General features: G+C 37.0%; 1 protein-coding gene across 18 annotated transcripts in view; it reads right to left on the bottom strand.

The window, feature by feature from the left end:
* Positions 1-276: 276 nt before the first annotated feature.
* Positions 277-21,054, bottom strand: part of LOC308188779 (uncharacterized protein) — a 293,230-nt gene continuing 272,452 nt past the window's right edge. For 12 of the 18 annotated variants that reach the window (XR_013945738.1, XR_013945739.1, XR_013945740.1 and 9 more), the window contains 3 exons: positions 11,106-11,153; positions 10,056-10,158; positions 2,095-9,206 (listed from right to left, as the gene is read on the bottom strand). Coding sequence is in view for 1 of the 18 variants with exons in the window: in XM_080578191.1 (XP_080434317.1) it covers positions 10,061-10,158 (98 nt within the window). In the remaining 17 variants the exon portion in view is untranslated. Of the gene's footprint in view, positions 405-2,094; positions 9,207-10,055; positions 10,159-11,105; positions 11,154-11,786; positions 12,238-21,054 lie in introns of those variants that run through there. The other 6 variants (XR_013945752.1, XR_013945755.1, XM_080578191.1 and 3 more) reach the window with 4 other exon arrangements.

The raw sequence follows: 21,054 nt of genomic DNA, 5'->3' as shown, positions 1-21,054 counted from the left end.
GAGAGAGCTGGGCCTGTTTAGCCTGGAAAAGAGAAGACTGAGGGGAGACTTCATCAATGTGTATAAATATGCGAGGGGAGGGTGTCAATAGGATGGAGCCAGTCTCTTTTCAGTTGTGCCCAGTGACAGGATGAGAGGCAACAGGCACAAACTGAAGCACAGGAGGTTCCATCTGAATATGAGGAGGCATTTCTTTCCTGTGAGGGTGACAGAGCACTGGAACAGGTTGCCCAGAGAGGTTGTGGAGTCTCATTCTCTGGAGATATTCAAAACCCGCCTGGTTGCCATCCTGCGCAATGTGCTGTAGGTGATTCTGCTTGGCAGGGACGTTGGACTAGATGATCTTCAGAGGTCCCTTCCAACCTCAGCCATTCTGTGATTCCGTGATTCTGTAGAAATAATTCCTACAATATACAGAGAGATATTATTGCACTTACCTTTACTGGCTTCATCTTTGAAAGCACTGTACATGTTTTGTAGGATTAGGCTATAATCATAAATGACAATAGGCTCTTTATTTTGCCAGAAGATTAAAATAAGAATAGTCTTCCCCAGCAGCCATTCTTGGGAGATTTCTAGAATGATTTCACAGACAAAAATAGTTCAAATAACTCAAAAAAATATTCAAGCTTTTTGATGATTATCTAAACCTAACTAAAACCTCACAACCTTTCGGACATTCCAACATCCTGTACCTACAGCACATGTACCATAACTTAATACTACAAAAGGTACTTGAATTAATTTAATTTGCATGGTATCTTCATGAGACCCATGCAATAGAGACCATGGGTCCTCATGTCAAATCTAACGCAATAAGAAGCTCAGCGATTCTTTAAAGTGGCTTTTGTGTTATTTGTAAGGAATCTGTTCCTCTGTGTCCTTCTTACATCAAAGTGAGAAAATAAAATGGTTCTGTTCTTTATCATATTGTACTAGAAAATACTTCATTGTATTAAAAAATTATCTCATGCTCTCTCAAGGGCCATGTGAAGGAAGAAAGTGTACACAGCCTGAGTTTATTGAGAGATTAGGTTTTGATGGATGGCACCATGAAAAATGTAAAGCAAAAGCATCACAAATGGTTTGCAACAAGTTTAGGATACCCATTTATTTTTATTTTCACTTGAGATTTCATCTATGTGAAAGCAGGACTTAAATGAATATATGACACACATAGAATCTTACAAAAGCAAATCTTGAAGCTTTTAATACAGTAGTGGGTAGTAGCATTGTTCGGCAAAAGATATTTTCTGTCCCCTAGACAACCCTCCAGCATATACGTCATTACTCACAAAAAAAGGTTCACTGCTGCTCTGAGAGGCAAAAGGTATTTGTGTAATTATTTATATCATACGCATCACCTTGGTATCAAAGCATTACATGTTTTGTATAGTCTCTATTAAAGGGATTATGAATGCTGTTTTAGCCTAAATTAAGAGTAATGTTATGTGTCTGTTGTCACAGCATAAATCTGACCAGGAACAAAACAGCAGACTACAGCTGTAGACTGTGCTACAGTCTTGAACATACATAACACATATTAGGGAGACGGCCAAGAAACACATGGTGCTCCCCTGAGTATTCAGCATGCAACGAAAGATGCCTTTAATTGAGTTTTATCCTTAAAACCAAGTCAGCAAGACTTTATATACATATATAAGACATATATATATATATATTTAATTGTAGCCAGGGCAAACTGTATGTGAACTTAGTCTTCAACATAAATAGACGTATAGCTGAAAGAGCCAGCACTCAAAAGGTTGTTTAAAAGATGAAACTAATTTTAATCTATATTAACATAATCAGTAAACTGAAACCCATTTTTTTCTGTAACGTACAAAGTAGATCACATTCCAATGGCAAATTTTAAAGGCCTAAGGAAAATGTAAGAGATGCATGCATCTTTCCATGACCTAGTTATAAGCAGGTAGATATTCCCAAAAATATCATAAAGCAAAGAATACCTTAAGAAAAGATTTTTTGCATTTCCCATCTCTTTCCAGTTAAAACAAAACAACAACAACAACAAAGATACTTTCTGTAAAAAAAATGGGGTGGGGGCAAGTTTCTTTAAAATATGCTTAACTCTTTTCTTTTTTCTTTTCATTTTCTTTTTTCTTTCCTTTCCTTTCCTTTCCTTTCCTTTCCTTTCCTTTCCTTTCCTTTCCTTTCCTTTCCTTTCCTTTCCTTTCCTTTCCTTTCCTTTCCTTTCCTTTCCTTTCCTTTCCTTTCCTTTCCTTTCCTTTCCTTTCCTTTCCTTTCCTTTCCTTTCCTTTCCTTTCCTTTCCTTTCCTTTCCTTTCCTTTCCTTTCCTTTCCTTTCCTTTCCTTTCCTTTCCTTTCCTTTCCTTTCCTTTCCTTTCCTTTCCTTTCCTTTCCTTTCCTTTCCTTTCCTTTCCTTTCCTTTCCCTTTTCTTGTCTTGTCTTTCTTTTCTTTTTCTTTTCTTTCTTTTCTTTTTCTTTTCTTTCTTTTCTTTTTCTTTCTTTTCTTATGCAACAATCATGTAGTTGGAAAGTTCTTTGTGGACATTCTCATTTAGCAAATAAATGTCTCTTTCATTTGGTTTCAACATTCACCTTCCCACAAATACAGTGACATTCTAAATTAAGTGATGCTTTGGAATTTCTTCCGAAGCATCAACTGAAACCAATTCTGGATTCACAATTTTCAGAAAAAAAAATGTTTTCCATGAAATTGCTGCTTTTGTAGTTAAAAACCATGTCATATCACCATACTTTCTCCAACAATAAAATTTTCTTTGAGCACATATCTATATAAACTCAACTATTTAACAACAGTTCAGCAAACATTTTTCAGTGGTAAAAGGGAACCAGAAACCCAAAATGTATGGCTATGTACCATACAAAAACTTTAGAGACATGCCATATTGTACGAAGTATGTCAATTCACAGTTCAAGATGAAAACATAAATAAATTGCAACTAAACAAGTAGATGATATATGTAAGCGGATCCAACAAATGCTAATTTGTTTAAAAATATATCTTTTTTTTTGGAGCCTGAGACAGCTGGTCAAGTAACACAGACTTTCAAGTAACATCTAGCCAAGATACCTGAACCAGTAACATTGGCTAAATAGGAGAGACTGTTGCAAACCAGGTCCCTGTGGCCAACCCCTAGAAAGCAAAATTACACAAGGATTGCATCAAAAGAACCTTTTTTTTAAAAAAAAAAAAAATCACTACATACTTATTCCCTTTAGAAATTACCAAAATACCTCCCTATTCAAAATTAGTAATCAGCAGGTGTAAGTTATCAAGATTTCTCTAGCAAGACACACGCACACACACACACACACCAGATGGGCTATTTCTTTGAAGGGAAATCCAATTTCAACCATGCATTAAACGTATCCTTGTGACCCCACGGGGCGTTTTTGAGGAGCTTCCCCGTTTATCACCCCCAGAGCAATTCACACAGTTGCTAGGCAACTCGGGCCTGCCGCTGCCCCCAGGGCTTTCTCCACAGTTCGGGTTTTTCAGGGTCTGAGGTGGGGAAAAGGGCTCCGTCAGGCCAAGCACAGCCACATATTTATTGTAAATAACGAAAAATAACAGTGTCACTCAACGTTCAGAACATTCAGTGGACAGCAGTGTTTTGGTTTTTTTTTTCATGTGTGTGTTTTATTATTTATTTATTTAATGTAACTGACAAAATCTGGCTACAACGCACAGTGTAAAAAGTGACATTTTGACTCTAAGGGAGGAATTATTTGCAATTTGTTTTGAACAGAAGCTTAGTTCATGTCAGATGTGAACCTCCAGACAATCATTAGTTTAAACTGCCTGCTATGTGTTTAAAAATTTCAGTCAATTTAGAACTGATCTGAATTGCAAATGGTATGGTAATAAGCCATTAGGGAACAACATATCTCTTTTTCACACTCACAACCCTCTGCTTTAAGGGGCCTCAACTGCACTGAAATATGAAAATATCATTTTAGTCATGCGCGGTCTCAACAAACATGGAAACACTGGAGATCCAGAAATGGAAGGTGGCACTCAGAGGAGAAAACCAGCAGCTGCAACAGGAGCAAAGAAACACATGTAGTCATTGGTGTGAACAATGGCCAGCAGTCAGTTTTCCAAAGAATAGCCTGATTTGCCTGTAAAACTGTAATGCAAGGGTCTGGCATCTGACTAGCGCTTAGTTACTTTGGTTCCTGGGTGAGGGATCTGAGGCATTCTTCATCCTCTGTGAAACCATTTTTTGAACGAATGTAGGCTTTGCATCACCTATGTTTTTTTTCCATAAGCCTACCTGTATTTCCTCAAAACTAGCTGTTAACTCTCCTTCTGTGTCAATATGAATGAAATGATACAAATTGTCATCATTCCAGTTCAAGACAGGGCTCTGCAGTAGGTATCCTTTGACTATACCAATCTATTGACCGAGAAGACAGCTGCACAACTGAAAACAGAGCAAAATTCTTTTAGATGATAGCATTAGACGTCATGTATCTTGTCTCAAGTTTCGTTTCCCACTCAAGATCATCATAAATCACCTGTTGATTTATCATGCTTGGTAGATGGAAAATATTTCTTCTACAGCCCTATTGCTACTCTATAGCTCTGTAGCCACTCTTTAGTACCTGTCACTGCATTTGGTTGGTTGGTTGTTTTACACCACCCAATAAAATTAATTGTCCTTATAAAACTCATGTATTTCATGTTTTCTCAAGTCTGCAGCTGAGGCTGACTGTATGCCTCAGCACATGAGGTGATAAGCAACATAATCTTTAGATTGAAGCAGACTCCCGTACAGATATGAAGAAGAGAGAAATACAGACTTCTGATCTGCATCTGTGAAATTTGAGTGCTGGGGAACATAGTACCAGTGTTGTAGATGTTCCTGCATCACTCTTGCAACCCTAGGGATGAGTTAAAGGGGTTCTAGGACTCCTTCTCCCCTGAAATTATATGTGTAAAAACAGCTCCTAGAGATTTTGTATCCAGACATCCTCTTTGCTGAGGGGAGACTAGCCCAGAGATGCCTATAGCAGCCTGTGCTACCATAACCACTCTGCAGAGTCTTACCCATGGAAGGCCCAGCTGACCAAAACGCTGCTGTGTTAGCAAAAATGCTGGACTGTGTTTCTGCAGAACACACCTTCATCCTTAGAAGAGCATGAAAGTGGATATTCCATTAATTCTTTCATGGCACATCCACTCAATCCCCTCTGCTTTTCTGAGACAGCACCATAAAATTGCTGACTGCAGGTGAATTTAGTATTACACCACATATCAGCTTTTCTAGAGGGTTCACATCAGCTGCTGTACAGCTGGCAATAGGCTAGAAAGAGGATTGCTTGCACAGTACCATTATTGACCTGCTGTGCTGTGAAAAGGAAATGGGCAAGGTCAGGGAGTTCAAAGGCAGAATGCTGAGCCAGAGACTTGCCTTGCATAAGTGGGGGAACTAGCAAGGAAACTGCAATGCAGTTAAAACTATGGGATTAGATGAGTAGTACAAGAACTTGATTAGCCACCTTCCCGCCCAAAACTGAAGAAAAAAACAAAACAAAACAAAACAAAAAAACACTCTATCTGCACCTCTCTGCCTCAGACTGTACATTCTATTCCAGCACACATTCCACAGAAACCTCAAAAAAAAACCAAATCTTTTGAGACTGGTTATCACCACCCCATAATCTTGGTGTATATATGCATATAAAAACATATATGTATAAATGACTCCATTTTAATGGTGGCAAGAAATTCTGTCGCGTGAATGTTAAAACTAAAGGGGCAACATATTTTCAGTATTCAAAATTTCATATTAAAAAGCTGTAGCAATATGAATAAACCTCAGACAGTGAAAACCTAAGTTTTTGTTTTGTATTATTTCAAGGACAGATGCATTTGAAACTACTGGAGCATAGAAGCTTCACAGATAATTCTGCACCAGCAAAAGTAAAGAATTCCAGACTCCCAATTTCCTGAGAGCACAACAGACTATTCATCTCCATCAAATCCCCATGAAGTAAATTAATCCTTTCCAATTATCGTTGCAATGCATATTTGGGGTAACAATTCCCTACTTTGACATGTACATGTGTGGAGCTTCTATTTATTTTAGTGAGATAAAAGGCACATTTCCAATTTGGATCTTTGAAAAGGTCTGACATTCAGTATTTATTATAATAACAAAGATTAAGAACACTCCTACTGAACAGTAGTATTTAAAGATGTATTCCTTTCAGAAGTGATATTATAGCACAGGACAATTAATATATTCCCAGAAGTATATTCTTCAAGCAAAAAAATATTTCCTGTGATAAATACAGAATTAAATATAATATCGTATGCTAATTCAGATGGAAATGGAGTAGTTAAATACTTTCAAGTCTAATCTCCAACTATTTATAATTTCCCCAGCAACTGAAAAACAGTAAAAAAAAAAATCCATATTCAATATTTTTTATCATTACATTGGGTCTAAACAAAACAGAACACACAGAAGTATGATCAGAATCCAGAAAAAAAAAAAAAAAAAAGGTAAGGGAAAAAAAAAAGTACAGAAATCCTTTACTCTCTGCTTCTTTTTTAGTGACTTTAGGCTCTTCAGTATTTTTGTCTCCTTAGATCAGGTATTCGATATTTATTCCCCCAATTACTCTGGCAAAGTCTGTACATGCCACAATGCATGATCTAAACTTGTTATTTTCCACACACAAATTGTTTAATCACCATAAATGGGATCCTGCATGTACAACTCACCCCTTGCACATATATCTGCATAACCTGGCAGTTTAAATATATATATTATATAGTGAAAGCATTGAAATTTACATATCTGCTCCAGTTACGTTTGAAAACTGATTTCCATGTAGAGGGTTCTTATCCTTATTTGACATGTGGCACAGGCCAAAGATCTGCAGTTGTATTTACTGAAAGGAAACCAACACAAACAGTGAGAGGGAAAGATACGAGCAACTTGGGAGATGTGATTTTTTGGACTTTCAAGTGTGTGTGTGTGTGATAGTTGTATACTTTTTATGTCATATTTTTGGCTATCTAAATATTACTTTTCACATGACATAGTCCTGAGAGCACGTAGTATAAATTATCATAAATCAGTTATGAAAAGATAGTCATGTGAATGGCATCTGAAGGACAAACAATCATCTCTCAGCTCCAATTGAGCATGATCCAAACACAGAGTAATATTTTGGTTTGGTTGAAGAGGAATGCTACAGGAATCAAAGGCTCAGCACTACATTCTTTCCTTGTGTGGATATTCTTATTAATTTCAATGGGATGGCTGATGTAATATGGTACAATCAGTTTTATTGAACTGTATTTTATTCCCCAGAGAATACCACCATGACATGAATGTATATTTAAAAAAAAAAAAAAAAGGAGATTTTTAGGAAGAAATTCTTCACTGTGAGGGTGGTAAGGCACTGGAACAGATTGCCCAGAGAAGTTGTGGATGCTCCATCCCTGGAGGTGTTCAAAGCCAGGTTGGATGGGGCCCTGAGCAACCTGATCTAGTGGGTGTTATCCCTGCTGCTCAGTGGCTGGAGGGTTGGAACTAGATGATATTTAAGGTCCCTTCCAACCCAAGCCATTCCATGATTCTGTGATTATATGATTATTGGCAGTAACATTGACCTCACTTATTTGAAAACAGAAATGAGGAAAATTTGTTCTTGGTATCGTTAATTGCCATGCGTCAGCTGTCTGGATCACAGCTTTCAGCATACAGACCAGACCACCACCTGCTAAGTGAAAATCAACATAATAGGAAGTAGGTAATTAAAGGTTGGGCACGGTGCTTAGAGACATGGTTTAGTGGGTGATATCAGTGGTAGGGGGGTGGTTGGACCAGGTGATCTTGGAGGTCTTTTCCAACCTTAATGCTTCTATGATTCTATGATTCGTGAGAGGAAAACCATCTATATACACTTTATCAGCACAGCATAAGTAAAGGGGGGAACATAATTCTCCCATCAGGATAATATTCTATCGTCTAGTGTACTTACAGATATCCCAAAGATTGTCTGGCTCCACTAAAGGTTCATAGCAAAGCCTCAAAGAAATCTTATATATATGCTTTACTAGGGCTGGATGAATTACCTACATGAGTTTCAGCACTGAGGTTGTCCTCCATCTCAATTCTCAGACTAAATGGTAACCTAGGATTAGCCTCCTTTCTCTTGTGCAACTCCTTCTTGCTAGCGGCAATGATACTAACATGCCATAGAAGAGCATCGCCAGTAGGTACAGAAAAAAGATAGTGTAAAGACATCATCTTAAGTAAAAACAAGTAAAGACAGGTCTATCTACAGGATATGCAAATCAAACACAGCCCTCGAGGGAAGGCCCCTGCAGGGATCTTTTATATTGAAATGAATTTTAATCAATATACTCGATGTTCAAAATAAAATAATTCACCCCTCTACTCTAATCTGTCTGATTCATTGTTAATAGATATTTAAGAGGTTTCCTTACCAGTAGGGTAAACAACCCTTTTGTAGAAATGTCTTTCTATGACAATATCGTACAGTTCATTATAAGGGTTTCATGGCCTTTTCCAAACACAGGACATGTAAAGAAAATCATTATGCACTGAGATTCCTCCAAATTCTTCCAGAGAGCAACATATTCTTATCACAGCACCCTTAGAGGGATAACAGAAATTTTGGAATAAGTCTGACTTCTTACAGTGTTTCTGTTCAGTCTTCGGTGCACCTAACTCAAGTCCATCCAAGTTGTCCTGTTGCTGAAGCCATGCTATGCCTGCTATGGTAGATAGAACTTGCTGTCCTTCCCTTAGATCTGGAGCTTAGTGTAGTGTTGCAAACAAGAGGTAATGAATGCATAAACAGACTTGAACAAAGACCTATTAAGTTTTCCACAAATGAAAGATGGAAACATCAAGGCAGCTGCTTCCCACAACTACCACCTGGATGCAAGAAAGGTGGAATCTGCATGCAGAGTGCCTCCTCCTTGCATGTCTACAGAATTCAGTCCAGCCCTTCATGTCCCATTTTCTGAACATGGTTTTTATTAATTTAATAATGAAACATGACAGAAGGCGTGTGGATATGAGACAACATGTGCCTCAGGGCTAGTTACAGAGGCGAGGTGAAGACATCAACCCCAGATGTGAAGGTGAAGACAATGATGCAAAATGCAGTTCATCTCACAGTGGCACAAAGCTGCAAGTCCCATTACTGTGAACAGAACAAAGCAAACAAACAAACAAACAAATAAATAAATAAATAAAAATGAACCAAAACAATAAAAAGGAAAAAGACAAAAAGTCATTTCCCTGATGACTTTGTATAACATGTTCTATCTTCACTAATACAAAACACAACATAGAAGAAATGGAAAAAAAATATTCACCAAATATATATATATATTTTTTTTAAAGATGAGCAGGTCATGCTATGGTAATGCACAAAAAGGAACAGCTATGTTCCTGGATCACAATGTTATCAAATGTCTACTCAGAGGCAGAATGCAGTTTGAAGCTGTAATGCCTTGCTGTACGTCATTGTGGTCACAGCTGTCCTCTCTACTTCATTCACTTTGCTGAACTGCTATGTAGATGGGACTTGCTTTCAGCTGACTTTTTTTTTCTCCTTTTTCATTAATGCACAATGTTAAACTGCCTTGTTGTTGTTAATGTGTCCAAGTTTACAGATTCTCACATATGCATAGTTTTTCTCTCGATGCCATTATAATATTTAAGAAAGACGAGATTGCATCCAGAAATAAGGGTTTATGGGAGCAAGACCAGATATTAATGTCTGTGAAGGTACATATCTGCTTCAGAGTGAAGCATCAAGTTATACTGGGATTAATTGCTCCTGTGGTAGATTTTAACTCTGCCAAGAAACAGAAAGATCAGTTTTAACATGTTAGTATTTACAAGTAGATTTAATTCTTTTTTACTTCTATCATACTTCTATTTAAAATATTTGAAATGAAATGAAACGAATGCAATCAATACTGATATTCTGTAGAGCTACTTCTCAGTTTTTCTTTCTGCTTCATAGTGATTCATTAAAATTTACCTGTTTCATTCTTGAAGAACTATTCCATGGAGAAAATAAGATTTGTTATTCAGAGACTGATGCTGCTCTTCCATTCCTTTTGGTTCCCCTCCAAAAATGCAACCTGTAAGAAGGGAATATATAAATCTCTCCTGGTATAAGAGAATAGCTTTGCTCTGTTTGTAATAAAGGAAAGTGATGGGAGCTGGGTGTGTGTCTTTATTTATTTGTTTGTTTGTTTGTTTGTTATTGTTTATTTAATCAGTTAGCAAACTACAAACTTGCACAAGTTACGAAAGTCCATTTCCATACAGCTTGAGAGACTTACAGCATAGCTGAGTCACAAACTGGTCATTCTGTACCTAGGCCATGTCTAACAAATAGAATATATCTAGGAAATGGGGAAATATTATTTGAAATATCAAGGAGTGTTTCCAAGGCATTAGCTCTAAGAACAAGATACCCACTGAAGTGGATATGTATCTATATAACTCTAGAATATACTGCTCCCAAAAACTAGGGTTTGCCTCATATTTAATATCCTAATTTCAAGATTAGGATTCACCCAAGGAGCAGTGCTACAAAAGATGACAAACCAAACATTCAAGGAGGTAGATGGCCACCATCTGGTGGTCCACTGCCTGGAGCAGCTAAGAGGACTGGTATGAGAAGTATCAGGAAAGATGGACTTCAGCATGGCAATGGGCAAGCAGAAAGCAGCAGCAGACTGGATCATTTCCTTTTGAAAATGGTGGAGAATGATCAGGAGGTCAGGGGTTGTTATGGAGCATACACCACCAGAAGAAGATTGTAGGGATATGTATACTAAGGGTTAACCTTAAACACAGCTGTGTACTTTGCTGGCATATAAGCTCAGCATACTTAATCAGGTGATTTATGCAATGCAGAATACAAAAGCATAAATGTCTATCTTCTGGTACTGAAGTCCGTTATCATTAGAATTAGATATGTCATCTATACCCAGTATGCATTATTTTACTTATGATTACATATTTATTCCTTTATCAGATTTTTGTTTAAATGAACTTCACTGAACACAAAGGACCTGACCTGAATAATTTGGTACGCAATAAATGTGTCCTTGTAGTCTTATTATTTCTTTAAATAGAGAAAAGAATATGGTTAGTTTAGCTCAAACGGCAATTTTCTGTCTTATATCAGGTTCACTAGGTTACAGTGGGAAACATTCATGCACTCCCAAATGAAAGCGTTCAAGAAAAAAAAATGACAGAAGGTATAGTTAATTAGTTGACTGGATTATTCAACCCTTCCATAAAGGCATGAGCTCTGCTTTAGTGAAAAAGCAAGCACTGACAGAAGTAGATTCTTCTTTAAACATCTTAGACTCTTGTTAAAATGATAATTACATTCATATATAATGGAGGATTGATCTTTTTTCACCTGATATGAGTTTTTCAGCTAGAAAGGGAAACTAAATAAACTGAATAAAACACGAGTGTACAACATACATTAAGACCAATGGTGTTAGGTATTGTACAAAACATCTTGCAAAAACAATGTTCCTTATCTCACAGACACTTATAGTGTGAGCAGGATAAAAATGACAAACAGGAAAAGACAGACAGATGGAAGAACAAGGAAAGAGTGACACAGTTGGTCAGTGTGATAGGCAGCATTGTCAGCACATCCCTAGTCTGACAGCTGTCAACATTTTATTAAACTTCACAGCAAAAGAGGGTTTTAAAGAGGCAGCTAAGAAAAAACTCTTACCAAAAAAAAAGTGAGGTGAGAAAAAATCTGTGAAACAGAAATCAGAATGAGGCTTTTTTTTTTTCCTCTCATACATCTTTTCCCTCTAAGCGAATGAAAACAAAAAAAGAAAATATTTGTTTTTCTGATGTCTGTATTCCTAGATCCATACCCCAGTATGACACACCTTCTTTTCATTCATTGATGGTCTGCATTGTCTTAATGCAATTGAAGAAACCCTTATTTTTACTTGAAATCCTCTCGCCTCCTAGAAAATTGACAGGTAGTCCCTATAAGAAGCAAGCTGCTTTTGCTGTGAACACGCTTACCATCTCCAGTCACACCAGACATTTGCAGGGTGTCAGCTGTGAAGGAAATATGGATATCTTCACATGATCAACAGCTGCACTGTGAAAATGCATGTGAAGATGGGGAAATATTCTAGACCCTTACCCACAGTCAGCTCTGCATTCTGTGAAGTGATTAAAAGAATAAGTGTAAGAGTTACCAGGAATCCAAAAGATATTTAGGGAACAAAAAAAAGACAGGAACTGATTTTCTGCGACATTCAGAAGGGATGAGATTGTGTTAATCAGGACTCATATACAACTACTATTCCTTGTAGCACCCTTTTTCAAAATTAATCTAAGCAGCAAAAATCATATCTGGGCTTTGAAACAGTGGTGTTATGACCCACAAGCTAGTCTGAAACAATATCAGTAATCCTTTTAGCTATATACAGAACTATATAAAGTTTTTCTAAAGCTCATGAAGACCTCATGAGATATTGCTTCATTTACTAAGCCAGAACTGAATACAACAGATTTTCCAAAACAAAGCACCATCATTTAGCTCTCAATTTTATCTCCAGAACTCATTAGGACAATATTTTCAGCCAGATCAAAATCACTTAAAATGCACATTTAAATAGTATGTCATTGTGTCTGCAAAGATTGAATATAAAGAGACTCATGCAAAACAAAGTTTAATTTAGAAATGAAAAAATACAGAAATTAGCACTGCTGTTTGTTTCCCTTTACTGTCCACAACCTCTCAACTATTCTGCATGTAAAACCAAATGAGGAACAAAAACCCAAACATGTTGAGAGTCTACTATTGATCTAAATCAATAATAGGATGCCCTATAGAGCAACAGAAACACTGGGGGAGGGAGACAAGAAATAAATTAAGAAAAGAATTATTCATAATGGAAGCTACTCTTGACTCCCTAGGATTCAGCATCTTAGATTTATGTTTGTTCCCTCTCACTGATCTGCCTCATTTCTATTGTTGTGTTTCTGCTATTACCCAGCAGGCTCTTGCAAAGGGGTGTAATTTGCACCCTCTTTTAAAAAATAATGTATTAGTGACAGCTCTATTATTTCAAGCAATCCAGGTCGAAGTTCTGCAAATGACTTCTAAGCCAAAAAAAAAATAAACTATTATATAGCCTTTGGTAAGCATGAATACATTTGGTATTAAAGAGTATCATTCCGCTTTGCACACTCTGCCTGCACAAGAATACAATTTGTAGCTGCTACTCCAAGTATCTATAGAAGGAAAATTGGCTCACTGCATTTGATGGTGCTTCTCACTTACAAATGAGTGGCAGTTTGGCATGTCGTAAGTCGCCATGCCACAACAAGCACAGACAAACTGTGGCACCTTGTCAGTAATTCCTGACCCTGTGTTATGCAGAAGCATGCTGGCAGGATAACTACACAAGCACATAGGTGGCTAAGTCATTTTCCAAAACTCTCACAGGTAAGAACCAGATATGCTGGAGACAGTTGAACATACATTATTAATACTGGTAACACCCATCTCCAAAACTTCTCCTGAGACTTAAGAAGCCACTGTTTGAAAGCTAAATTCAGTAACAGATTTCAGTGTTTTCCTACATGCTTGCCCTCTTCTGTATGTAAGTTAAGATTTCTAATGCATGGTTTACCAAGTTATCATTCTCCTCCACCAAGAGCCAAAGTCAGTTTTGTACACCGAGTTTCAAGAATTACAAAGAAAACATTCTTAGATCAGAACGTTGCAGAGGCTTTACTTGCTGATGTCATGCTGAAGAGTTCAAAAGGTTCCAGTCACTCTGCAATATTACCTGCCAGACCCTAAGACAACATCCATCAATGGTCATACCAAAATGCATACATATTATAAGAACTGTACAAACATTTACTAACTAATGTTTTGAAAAATGACTGCTATATTTATTTACTACTTCAGTTAAACAAGGGCTCATCATTCTGATTTTGCTTTCCACTGGTAAGACATTAAAAAAAAAACAAACAAACAAAAAAACACAAAGGACTGTCTAGGCTTCAGTATCATTAAGGTTATTGGCAATGGATGGTCCTTTCCTCTCTATTGAGACTGTGCCCTGTAGATACCAATTTAAGCCAAAATATTACCCAGCTTCCATTTGGTATTATCTTACTTGCAGAAACCACTTGCCATCCAAGAATTAGCCATTAGATTTCAAAAAGTCAACTGCCTAAGAAAGGAATCTCAGACTACCACTAAACCTCCATTTCAGTCTGCCATGAGAAAAATCAGAAATCTCTAAGAAGATATTCATGATAAACAATCATAGTTATAAATCATAAACAAAGAAGTCTATGTCTGTGAATGCATCTTGCTTCTCATTTATACCAGGGCAAAATCAGTATTTTCCTTGTATTTAGTGTTCTGGTGATTTACGCCTTGTGTTTTCCATATAGGGCAGTCATTACAAGGAAGGTACTACTACCTCTGCCCTAAAGAATTTTCAATCTAAACTGTACACTGGCAACACAGTTCAAATATGTATTTGAGCAAGCAAATTTGGGTAGACAAGTGAAAGCATGCCCTTGAGGGGACAAACAACACTTCTCTGAACAATGGAGCTGAAGTATTGGTCCACTCTAAAAAACAAACTGTTCCATTGTCATGTTTCTAACAATGGCCAGTGGGAGAAGTTCAGGGAAAGATCATTAGAAATGAGCAGTTCTCTTATTCCCAGATCCTATGTATTACTAACAGGTAGCTTCAAGAAGTGAGGATATTTATTCAACAAAACAGACAAACACAGAAAACAAAATACCCTCATCTAATTTCTCTCAAATCTATTGACATTGGAAAAGCTCAATTTTATCTTCAAAAGTTAAGGTGACCATAGGCTTTTGAAAGAATTTGCTTAGGAGCATTTCTGACAACATGTGCATTTTCTGTGACAATAGTAGGTTTTCCTGTGAAATCAATCTACTGTAGAGCATATACTCTTCTAAGTGGAATCTTTACCTTTTCTCCCAAAGTAAAAGAATTTTGACTGACAAATTCATCTCAAAAGGTCAAAATACTGAATTGCAGCAAAACTTTACTCAAAGCTCTTCACAGAATGCAGTTGCTTTTAGAAAGTGACATTATTCAAGAGAGAAGATGACACAAAGCAGAAGTATATAATGCAATTGCTTCAAACTTTACAAAGGAAAGGTTTAGGGTGAATGGATGTTGTTGCTGAGCAAACAGTCATGCTCTGTCAGTCTAATCAATGCTGCTTGTTCTATACATGTAGATGAGTAAAGGGAAATGAAATTCTCCAGGTCTGGAGAGAATACTGAATGTAAAATTTTGTACTGGATGTACAAGGGTAAGTTCAGAAAAGAAAATTTAATAACTTTTATAAATCAAAGCAGATTAAGTTCAAGTACAACTGCAAAAGATTAAACTCAATCTTTGAGAAAAGTAAAAAAAAAAAGGTGCACAGTTATAAAGGATCTGCTGGAACCACCATTTTTTAAAGATTTTTTCCCCCCATTTTCTTCATTGAACTCTCCAGAAAAGGGGCAGCTGAAATGATTGACTGCACTTGGAATTTGACCTTAAAGTCAAATAATTAACACTGAAATCCTCGGCTTTTTTCAATTATTCTTTGTACTTGTAGTTAATGTTTTAATTGCTTATTTTCATTGTCCCAATGTAGTAGCTTTTAACTGGATTCAAAATAGTTAAATAATATTTTTCTGACACAAGCTGTGTATCTATCACAGTCTCATTTAAGCCACAGAGCATGAATTATATTAAGATAATAAGAAATAACTGCTCCAGTTTTCTACATACCTAGGATCCAGTTTTTCAAGATTCCTAATTGCCGTTTATATTTGAAAAGCAGAAAAAATGCATTCCATGTAGACATTTTCCATAGTTCTCTCCTTCACATTTCCCTCTGGATCCCTCATTTTGTACCTGTGAATGTTACTACTGCAAGTGTTTTTCCATCCTTTTTCACCTGTAGTGTGTTATGCTCTGAATTTTGTAGTCTCACTGACACCCAGATGGATGCAGTTCTTCTGCCTCCTCATCTCATGTGTATGCAAATCTTTTCAGTTAAATTATTAATTGTAGTAATTTGTGTCACTTTTATGAGGAATATTTTGGTTCTGAATTTCAAGACAAGTATTTTCCATTCGTACCTTTCAAGCCTCTGTTATCCTGAGCACAAATGATTGAGAACATTCTTTTCAACTTATGAACTTCTATCATGTAATGTCTGGATGACTAACTGGCTGTGGTAGTTTTGGAAAAAACTGCTTACACAATCCTGCCTAATTAATATGCCTCGACCTACACCCTCCAGTGGGTATGGGGAATGGTTAGTGGTCCATTCAAATATAGGACTGAAGGATCATTAAGTTAACAGCTATTCATGGAGAACTGGCAAGAGCAAACAAAGAGGATGTGAATTATTATCTGTATCAGTTTGGGGTTGAGAAAGAAGAGAGACCTCCCATAAACTCAATTTAGACAGTTAAAAGGGAAAAAGAATCCCTTTGTTTAGTGCTATATCTGAGACAAAAACAAATAGACTTACTGCTGCAAATACAGACCCTCTATAGTCATGCAGAAAACCTTAGAGATGCTCAAGAAGAAGTAGTGGGAGTTTTTTATGACTTTCTTTTTTTTCCTTTTTTTTTTAAAAAAAAAAATCCTGTTTTTACTCTTCTGATACTCTCAAGCCTATGATAAAACAGAGGGCTGTTGAGGTGGAATTGTGCTTTTGGGACACTTGGAGGTGATGTCTGTTTTTCCATTTGGAGCCACTGTTAACACTGTGCCAGCTTCTATTGACCAACTTATCAGGGGGAGAAGAGGGAAGGTGAGAGTAAAGGCAGGTGCTTCATTAAGGACAACAAAAGGTGGCCTTCATAAAGCCACACAGATGCTTAGGTCCTAGGGGAATAAAACCAGAGAAAAGATATCCTCCAACCCTCCAAATACAGTAGTGAAAACACATTACTTTTCCTTCACTAAATATTTAACATATATGTTTGCAAGTTCCGCAAATGGAATCCAATTGTCCTCACAAACAGAGGCTAAGTTCCCCAAATCTCTGAGCCACTGATGCTCAGTGGCTGCCTGAACTGTTTTGCGCTCTAGAATCTAGGGCAGCTGACAGTCAACAAATCTACTTTGCTGAGAGGATTTGCTGTTAATTTTGTCTGGCTTCTGTTTTCCAATGACAGTCAATATTTTCCAAGTAAACTCATCCATGAATTCATGTAAAAGCTTGGCTTAAAGCCCTTCAGCACTGACGGATCTCCTTTTAGTGCTTTAGATCCAATCCTAACTACACCAAAAGGTAAGCATTTTTGATGCAATATAGTGATCATTTAGGTATTGTTAAAATAATGCAACCATTTGAACACCTTAAAATGTTGAGGTGTTACTCTCTGAATTGTCTTTACCTTCAAGGATCAAAACCTGACAGCAGCAGTGTTATTTGTTAGAAAAAGTGTACAGAAATCTGACCAGTTCACAGCAATGCAACATTGATGTTCCCAGTCTATCACCGTCTCAGTGACAATTTTAGGGCCAAAATCGATATATCTTCCTTGGGAAGCTAGACAGAAGATGGGAAGCGAAGAAGAAGGAAAGAGAAGAAGCGATGTTATTTAATCCGTCACCCATCAAAATTTTTCTGGTGCATGTGTAACTTTGGGAACCTGAATAGCTCACTGAGATAATACATGCAGTTCAGTGTTTGCTGTCTAAAGCTGGAGTCATCAGGCAATCTTCAGAGTTAGGCATCACATACTATTAACGTGTTGGCCACAAATATCCAATGCAAGAGTGCTTTTGTCACAACAGACATTCTCTTCTGTCAAAATAAGCTTCAGATCAAATTAGTATCACTGAGCAGCAATCAGCAGGTGGGTTAAAGTGTATGATGCCAGTTAACTGGGGATGGTTCAAAATTCCATCTTTCTGTCAGAAGACTTGTCTCTGTAATATCTGAACTCTGTTTTTTGCTATTATAAACATGTATCAATTGTTGTTTGAAACAGTCTCATTTGAGTTAAGCTGTTATAAAATCCCTAACTTCTCTATCTCATCCATACCACTTACTGATATGCACTATTTACTCAAAGCTTGAAAAGTCATTGATAATATTGAAATTGTCTCAAACCACATGTCAATAAAGCACGGCAGTTTTGACTATTAGGGGTCTGGTTGCTGCCGTATAATCTATGTACGCTCTCACGCAGAATTAAGACATTTAAATGTCTCAACTATGACTGAGATAATGTCCATTACTGCAAGATCTAGGTCACTGTTGTTAAAGCTGAGTCACCTTGCTAGTCATATTTGCCAGTCATACAAACACTAATACTTTTCAGACAAAAGCAGCTGCAATTTCTCCTCCAAATAAGTTTTAAGGATTGTTGAAAGAAAAGGCTGATATAAACATGTTGCACTCCTCCATGATGCATTTATCCAGCAATGCATATAATTTGATGTGAAAGTCATTTAGTCCTTTGTGTGGAGGAAACTAGTATAACATTTACAGGAACAAATTACAGAATAATTTCAGAATAGGTTAACAAAGTAAATAATAATGCTTGTGAATTAAACTCTGGAATATATGTTAAGCTTCAGAAGTGTCTTAGACTCATTGGTTTGGAAGGAGATTTCTTCATTCAGGCACCTGTCCATTTATGTCAAATGATTTTGCTCCTGTCATTGAGATATTTTTTAACTTTTTTCCCCTCTCTCAAAATCTGTTCACTCAAATAGTCTCAGCTTTACATTTGACTGAAATATATTTCTGCTATGGTTTAAAAAGTGGACAGGACTCACTCAGCTAGTCAATAATTAATTCAAAGCGGTCACCAGAATACAATTTTACACAAGGATAAGTAGGTTCACAGTTCTGACCAACTGGATAATTGGATCCATTACCAAACTAGTATTTCAACTTCTGCATGACCTAATTTGTTAACACAGGTATTAAACACAACCAAAAACAAGTAGAAATATGAAATCCAAGCTTTTCTCTTCTGACAGTTCCTGTCACTGCACAGTCCCCCATAAAATGCATGACACATTGCATTAAGAGTGAAAAGACTATTCAGGGTACCACAGAAGAGATTCCTTTTGTCGAGAGAAGTTAAAGTAACTTTCTGATCTTCAGCAAAGACATGCTGTAATTTTGAAGATTTTTTCTTATAGCTTCCTACAGATGGTTAATGCATTACAGAATACTTGTACAAAATCTGATTCCAACTGCATGGACAGTGCTTAGAAGGATTACTTCAGTAACATCTTTATGCACAATACTCTTTGTTCTTTAATATATATATATATATATATATTCCTGAGTGATTAAAAAATCCATAACCCATTCAGCACTGACCTCCAAACACACGTGCTCAACAGGACTATCAGCCAAAGTGAGAAACTGGACATTTTTCCTGTCATATGATTTTTGTTGCTTATTTAGTATCATGGAAATGCAAGGGTTTACTTTTATCATCATTTCCACATATATTTCACATTTGTCAAATCCATCTCAAGTATAAGTTCTGAGTAGTCCTAACTTTGGCCTCGAGGGAAAACAAAATTGATCATGCCACTCATTGCAAAGCAGTCAACAGCAGTGAGTCAAATTTAGTTTTGGCATAACCTTTCTGGTGAGGTTTCAGCAGAGAAGTGTCTGTGCAGGGGAGCAGAGATGGAGATGCCATGTATATGAAAGAGCATACAAAAGATTGTTAAGGCAGTTTGTTCAGAGATCTCTGCAGCAGCAGCTCCAAAAATTAACAAATAAGATTGTCAAATGTAAATGCAATTATTTTTCTCGAGTAGGAAAACTGAACCTGAACAATTAATGCGATGCTTGTGTATTTAAATTTACCTGAACAACTCATTGCTCGCTCTTAATCCCTTTTTAATATTCAGCATGACACAAGTTTTCAGGAGAGCACTCCAAAAAAGATAGGTGATGAAAAAGGATGTTTCAGTTGGACAGGGGAAAAAAGAAAGAAAGAAAGAAAGAAAGAAAGAAAGAAAGAAAGAAAGAAAGAAAGAAAGAAAGAAAGAAAGAAAGAAAGAAAGAAAGAAAGAAAGAAAGAAAAATCCTTTGAACTTCAGAATCTTGTTCTTAACAACACATGCTTATTACAACAAAAATTTACATTGGATAAAGGTAGCACAGAAATTTATTGGAATTGCTTTTTTTTTTCCTTAATCCAATATATGCTTTAAGCTCCCCTTACCAAACAAGGGAACTGAAGTATCAGTTGGCTCTCTAGAACAAAAGAAAAAATCCAATGATGTAACACAGAGAAGAGCTGGATCCTCAGTCAATATTAGTCATCACAGTTTCGATGAAGGTCATAGCTATGTGTCACCCTGTGCTAACTGAGGACCCAACACAGTGCAGCCACACAAATGCAGGCAAATGACTGCTTTCCAGGAAATTTTATCTGAATCATCCTTCTGAACTCTGGCTAAAAGATTTTTCTTTAGCTTAAACTTGAAGTCCTGAAACATTAAAGAACAGTATGCATCAACTTAATTGGAAACAGTTTTGCCTCAACATATCCTTTGTTTGTTCAACGACTTAGAGAGAGGAAAAGCCCCTGCTTTGAAGCACTGTGACAACTTAAGATAAATTTCATGTTACTTTTCTAACAGTGTATAATTGAAAACATACTTCAACACAGACTGTAATCTAATTCTGGATAGAGCTGTGTCTAACCCACAAGTCTCAATCTCAACATTCCCGAGTCTTGAAGAAATTCTGTCCCTAGCCCATTCAAAACCATACCTTTACCATCTCTTGTGCATTCCTCTTCGTCACACTAATGTCAGGAAGGGAGGAAGAGAGGGAGGGAAAGAGGGAGGGAGGGAGGGAAAGAGGGAGGGAGGAAGGGAGGGAGGAAGGGAGGGAGGGAAGGGAAGGAAGAGATGGAAGGGAGGGAGAGATGGAAGGGAGGGAGAGATGGAAGGGAGGGAGAGA

Source organism: Anser brachyrhynchus (genome assembly GCF_964034855.1).
Source record: "Anser brachyrhynchus genome assembly, chromosome: 2".
Lineage (NCBI taxonomy): Eukaryota > Metazoa > Chordata > Aves > Anseriformes > Anatidae > Anser > Anser brachyrhynchus.
The sequence above is the reverse complement of the archived record's forward strand: the minus strand, read 5'-3'. Positions and strand labels throughout refer to the sequence as shown.